The 6,651-nt window shown below is 36.6% G+C and overlaps 1 protein-coding gene and 1 pseudogene across 1 annotated transcript; one reads left to right on the top strand and one right to left on the bottom strand.

The window, feature by feature from the left end:
* LOC122144774 overlaps nucleotides 1-290 on the bottom strand; it is a 3,826-nt pseudogene extending 3,536 nt beyond the window's left edge.
* Nucleotides 291-955: 665 nt separating this feature from the next.
* LOC109084503 (coiled-coil domain-containing protein 25) lies at nucleotides 956-3,486 on the top strand. Its single transcript, XM_042755939.1, is given in 12 exon segments — nucleotides 956-985; nucleotides 1,697-1,738; nucleotides 1,835-1,881; nucleotides 1,998-2,050; nucleotides 2,135-2,212; nucleotides 2,301-2,380; nucleotides 2,382-2,400; nucleotides 2,626-2,732; nucleotides 2,734-2,772; nucleotides 2,774-2,847; nucleotides 3,257-3,302; nucleotides 3,396-3,486. Coding segments are annotated over 12 exon segments (645 nt in total). The 3' UTR covers nucleotides 3,426-3,486.
* Nucleotides 3,487-6,651: the final 3,165 nt, after the last annotated feature.

Genomic DNA, 6,651 nt, shown 5'->3' with positions numbered 1-6,651 from the left:
TTAGGTGTGCTGAGGATCTTTTGGGGGGATGCCAGTGAGATGGGAATGTTCTCTTTTTGTCCAGTGGTCCTTCTTGGAGACTTTCTCTGGCTTGTAATTTGTTTTTTGGATGGGCTACTGTGGTGGGTTTAAACGAAACGAAAGGAAATGACTCACAATCTGTGTCATGAGAGCAAAGTACATTTCCAGATCTAGTAACGTTATCTAAAAAAAAAAAAAAATCATGACATCACATACCTCCGGGTATCAGGAGAGTCATGTTTTCTTTTTCGGGATAACATCTTCAAATGACCTGGAAAGAGATGACAGGGAATAAGATCATGGCGTGGACATTATCGCTTTTATAGGACGCCACAGACTGCATTTCTGGAACATTCTGATATTTCTGGAACATTCTGATATCTTCTGATATATGAAAAGAAAAAAAAAGCCATGCAGTAAACAAAATCTAATTTTAGTACACGCAATATTCGACATTTGCGTCAGAGAGAATAGCGTGTAATTTTTCAAAACCGAGATTCAAAAGAATCAAACTGTATGGGTTTTTGTGGCAAGCTTATTGCTATGATAACGGTTATATACCTTGGCCCATAGTTTAAAAAATACAGGTTAAATATATATGTCCAATACTTATCATTCATTTACACCGCAGCTAATTTCTAGGCGCCAATTATTAGACAACCAAACCAACATCTCGTTAAAATACTTGGACAGGATCCCGCAGTCATCAAAAGCCCTCGTTCAATGTAACAATATATGTAGTAGCTCACTTACCATGTCAATAGGTCAATCCGATTCTGGTTTTGATTTTGTATGAAAACAGGGGAGCAAAATAATCGCGGCAAAGCTCTCCCTTCACCCGCGGTCTGTTTTGAACAACGCGCCAAAGTCAATTGTGGCGCGCACAAACGGAAACAAACGGAAACAACGACTGTGTGATAACTTCCGGTTAGGGATGGTAAATGTGATTCATTTCTACGAATCGGTTCTTTCGAACAGATTGATTCAAAGTACCCTGACCGCTTACATTCAAATTGATGCAGCTATTTAGTAACTCCAAAAAAAAGTAATTTAGAATCTAAATAATTAATAATTTCATATACATTAAAAACTGTTTTTTTATATATGTATAATAAAATCCACCGACGTATTTGCTGACCGTGAGCACAGTTCGGCTTCGGAACTCAAGCGAGAGATTCGATTCAAATGAACGATTCATTCACCGTGAATCACTTCATTGCAGCGCTGCTTGTTCCTGTTGTGGTCGGAATGGATGGTTGCACCCTGACATGTGCCTCTGATAAAAGATTATTTACCTCTGATGTGCTCAGTGTGTTGTTGAATACCTAGTCACTGAATACAAAGACTTTTCAAAGGTTGCGTCTTTGCGTAAAAAGATGGTGTTTTACTTTAAAAGCGCCGGTGAGTAGTGTGTTCTCTGTGCCAGGACAAACTGTGTATGTTTGTCAACCAAAAACAGTTTTAAATACGAAACAGTTCATAATAATGTTACTTATAACTCTCCAACATAGAACAAAAAGAAAAGATAATCAAAACGGGGCAATATACTGTAATTTGACATTGTGAGATTATATTGTTGAGGCTCGGTGTTTGTGTTTTAGATATGCAGCAAGAATAATGAATAAGAGTGACCAGTACTTTTTAAAAAAGTTGCAATACATGCTTCTCTTTACAGTTTGTCTCTCCGCCCTATACCATCTATATGGGGCAAGATAAAACATGAAAGTAAGGACTGAATTCCTCCATAAATATTATTATAAACACCCTCATCATATGCTATGATTAAGACCATTAATAACAATTTTTTGTTTTTTTTACAGATGAAGATCTTATAAAGTATGGATGGCCTGAAGATATTTGGTGAGAACAAATATCTGTTTAATGTTTGCCTCTACAAAGGAATTATTTACTTTCTAGATTTACTCCGTGATATTAGTTCAAGTACAATAAATATTTAGTATTATCTTGTGTTTCAGGTTCCATGTGGACAAGCTCTCATCTGCCCATGTATATCTAAGAATGCCACATGGTATTTTAAGAGGTTATTCATATTTTAACCTACAGCTTTATTTATAATATTTTCCATGTTGACATTTATGTTCACTGATTAAAGGGGTACAACGATAGAAAACATACCAAAAGAGGTCCCTGATCGACTGTGCCCAGCTGGGTCAAAACAACAGCATTCAAGGTACTGCTTCTTTACAAGAAACATCAAAAAATTGTTTGTTAATTTTTATTTAAAGGATTTTTAATTTTTATTTAATTTTTTTTTACAGGTTGCAAAAGAACAATGTTAAATGTTGTCTACACACCATGGGGCAATCTGAAAAAAACCGCAGACATGGATGTCGGGCAACATAGGCTTCCATCGGCAGAACCGGAAGGAGTTATGAGGAGAGATAAACTCTATGATTCATTCACACTGCAGCCCAGTTCTGGACCTAGATCAGTCAGTTATGCCCAAAAAATAACTCAATTCCGTTGCCTGTCTGAACAAAGTCTATGTGATTCAAGGTGCTCAGGTATTACTACTGCATTTGGAAATCTTCTAAATAGCGTCTGTATAAATATCCATTTACTATATAATGCCAACAGTAGTGCAAAATTGTGGCATATAAGTAGTAGAAAAGAAAATCAACGAAATCATCAACAGACTAGAGAAAACAAAAGAGGAGCTGTATCCTGATCTTGCTGCGGATAAGGCGGGAGACGTCCGGGGACAGAGAGGAAAGAAACGAGAAGAAGACAGGCTCAATTACAAGAGCAGAAGAAAAAAGGAAGAAGGACGGAACCCAAGAAGAAAAAAGAGACGGAAGAATTAAGGTGCTGCATACTGTTAAAATGTTGCGTATGCATATTATAAACCTCAACACAAACAATTATATATTTATATTTGTTTTTAATAAAATAAAAAAAATACACTGGCATCCCAATTGTTTGAGAACATGAGTGAACTTGATTAAAAAAAAAATGTCATTACAAATTATGTTATCGGCATAACAGTTTGAGGTGAGTGTCTGTTTGTGTTTCATAATTCCTAACTCTTTACGCTCCACATGTTTATGCAATATTTTCAGCGTGGGTCTCAGACTTTTGGACTCCACTGTAGATACATAAATGATAAATACAATAAAAATAACCTTTGTACATCAGAATCAGTCCTTGAGACGTATCATTTATAGGTACAGGCATCAATTTCGTGTGCTTACTTGTAACTTCTACTTTCCTATAGGAATTATTCATCACTCATGAAGAGTGACAACATGACCACAAATGAGGTAATACATCCTTAAAGCTTAATATTCTGCTGAGCATTGACACAAATTCTTTTGTGACTTGAAGTGATTTTTTTTTTTTTTTTTTTGCTGCAGGATGGCTATGATTCAGATGACTTTATGTGAAGAAATGGAATGAATCTGCGATTTAAGAAGAACCAACATCTTCCCCCACAATATCTTGTTTGTGAAAGGAAAGGGACTCGAGACATCAGATATGAGCCATCAATAAGAAACGCTAAATGCCCCAGGACCGCTCTAGATCAGTTCGTTTTGTCCTTTCTTTGAAAATACAAATGCAATATGTAAAATATGTAAAAATAAAACCAATTCGATTTCTCATACAAACCAGAAGAATTTGAAGATCTCTGCTGATTCTGTACTGAATATTAAACAGTTTTGTTGTGATGTTTTTGGTTTGAAATAAAAAGATTGAGAGTTGAGCTATATTAATGGATGTGTAGACTAATACCTTTAGGGGATTTTTTTTTCTTCTTTTTTTTGATGTTCTAAACTAAATAAATCTTTAACTTTCTCGGTTCACTTCCGTTGGTATACATTTCTAAAAGCATGTAAATTACTCTTTTCTGGACAAAGCTCAAAAAAATATGAAACTTTTGTTCTCCTAAAATTTAAGTTTTATATCGAGAAAACAGTCGTGGCATCTGGATGGAGCTAGCATTATATTAAAATGTAGTAACATAATTTAATATATATAAAAAAGCTGTTGACAGGACTGAACTCCATAATATTTTGACTATTGCTTTGTTTAGACTTGCAGTAGTAAAATGATACTGACAAGTCAACTTGGTGATTTTCCATTCAATCCGATGATAAATACACTGCTTCAGTTTGCTTTATAATGTCACTGGGGTAAAGGGCCATTATCACAATCACTAGATGGCAGCATTTTATCGAAAAAATATAATTTAACTTGAGACGAGATTCATTTCTTCATATCAGATCTAACTTACTACCGAATTATTTTTATTTTATTATTATGTTGTACCCACACAAAATAAGACCCATCCAAATCAATTTTTGTATCGGTACAATAATAACACTGACAATGGTATGTTGTGGCCGATGAGTGATCAGAAATGGAGTGTCTTCAGAGTCTGAAGGCTGCTGACAGAACCACATCTCATAAAGAGCTAACACCATTGTTCTGCGGTACAGATAGACACAAAAAAGAAGTTCATTCTGAAACGGCTCGGACGTCCTCCTGTCCAAGGTAGTCTGGAAAAATATGACCTTGGGACTGCAACCTCAGATGTCCTTCAATGGCGGGATGTTTCTGGTTGTTTATAGGAAAGTATTCAGTCACATTCTTTTCAAGCCAGTAGCATGGCACTATTGCATTTCAGGGATCTCATTTACAAAATGTGAATATAAAAAGCAAATTGGATTTAAAAATGGAGTTACCCATCGTCTGAATGAATAAATCATACTGTCACTACAGAGGGACATACACTTTTGGTGTAATTTGTGTGGAGACAAGTAAATAAACTGCAAATTAATCAAAATTAAACACGAATAATTTAAGACAATGGCATGCAATTCAGAGTTGTTTGTCAGAGCTGTTTGAGTCTGGCTGGCATATGTCCTGATATCATTTCCGCACCTTATGCCAGTGGATAGTGAAAAAATAATTAGGTGTGAAAAAAGGAGAATTTTCCAGCAATAAAACGTTTTCAGAAGCAAGGATCATATGTCTCTACACTCAGGGGTGCCCAAACTCTGGTCCTGGAGGGCAGAGTTTCGCATACAACCCCAATTAACCACACCTGAACCAACTATCAAAGCTTTATTGGCTTACTAGAAACTTCCGGGTAGGTGGTTGTTGAGGCAAGTTGGAGCTCAAAACTCTGCGTGGGGGACACCAGCCACTGGCCAGGACGAAAACATTCGGGCAACAACCTGCTGCATACACCTTTAAAAAAGAAATGTTCTTTATTTGCATTAAACTTGCAGTTTTACCAATGTGTATTATTAATTTGATCAAATCTAAAAAGTCTAAGTACAAATTAAATTTGGCCACATTTCTACCAAAGAACATTAAATGAAACTTTTTAAAAACGCTGAGCAAGGAGTATCTCACTGATGTAAAATTAACTCTATGCCAGATGTTATTTATTTTATTGTATTTTATTATTTATTTTCTGCCTATCAATATCACGGCCAATTCCAAATCATATTAGTGGTACAATAATTAAAATTGATTAATGGTAATCCGTGTCAAACGACACCCTTTAAAATGAAGGTTCATTACTGCGCCAAATATTTGGATCCCCCCCCCCCAAGAAGGAATTTAGAACATCCATGGATTATTCCTATTGTAGATAGGGTTTCTTTATATGGTTAAAGGTGTCACACTAGAACCAAAAAATGTCTATTTGTAGAATTGTTCACTAAAATTTCTTTGTGAGCCGGTTCAGAAATGGTTTCTTCTTATGCACTGACTGTGAAAACCCTCTTTGGAGACATACACATCCTTGCTCCATGGATGAAGTTAGGCTATCAACAAACACCACTCATTGGGTCTTCCAATCGTCTGCTTGTCACAGTTAGCTTAGTTAGCTAGGGCCCTGCCACAATAACGTGTCTGATCCATTAACCTCATGTTTAGAACAAAAAAGTCTCTAAATGTGGCTGGGGGAACAACCCAGACCCTGCTCAAGCTCTACTTCACCTCTTAACTGGCCATTAGAACGCCATGCGGCCCAAAACTGTTGGAAGGGACCACACCAACCACAATCACACTCACAGAGAGGGGATAAAGAAACAGGGAAAGCAGGTGAGAAGTGTGGACCACCGCACAAAATGAAAATGGGATGTGATCTGTGGTCTTCCGACTGACCCGGGCCAGCTGGAGCCTTTAACAAAAAGCAAAACAAGGGTCATTAAAGTGGGTGCAAGAGAAGAACAGGCCTGGAGACGAGCCACTGGCGATGTGAGGAAGGAAAATGTGGAGGACACATGGGGCTGATTGAACAGTTCCTGCACAGTCGGGGAATGAGGAAGCTCAAACATCAAGTTATAAAAAAAAAAAACAATGAGATAAAATGTGCTTTCTGAACCACTGGGGAAAAAAACACACAAAAAGTCAAAGGTTTTTGATTATGATCAGATTATGAGTGTTAAAATTCATTTATAAAAGAAAGTGGAGACACAACGTTCTCAGTAAGTTCAGGTCGTCTCATCATTGTATTGTATTTGCATTGCCCACTTTGCTTTCAAAAGTGATAAATTGCTATTCTTTTGAACTTCTTATTCATCCAATGAATTAGTCAGGACGAAGGTTCCACAAATCAAGCATTTAGAAGTGATTGTCTGAAAGACCATGGGACAC

This window comes from Cyprinus carpio, unplaced genomic scaffold (genome assembly GCF_018340385.1).
Source record: "Cyprinus carpio isolate SPL01 unplaced genomic scaffold, ASM1834038v1 S000006759, whole genome shotgun sequence".
NCBI classification, from domain to species: Eukaryota; Metazoa; Chordata; class Actinopteri; order Cypriniformes; family Cyprinidae; genus Cyprinus; species Cyprinus carpio.
Note: the sequence above shows the minus strand (reverse complement) of the source record. Positions and strands in the feature narration are given on the sequence as shown.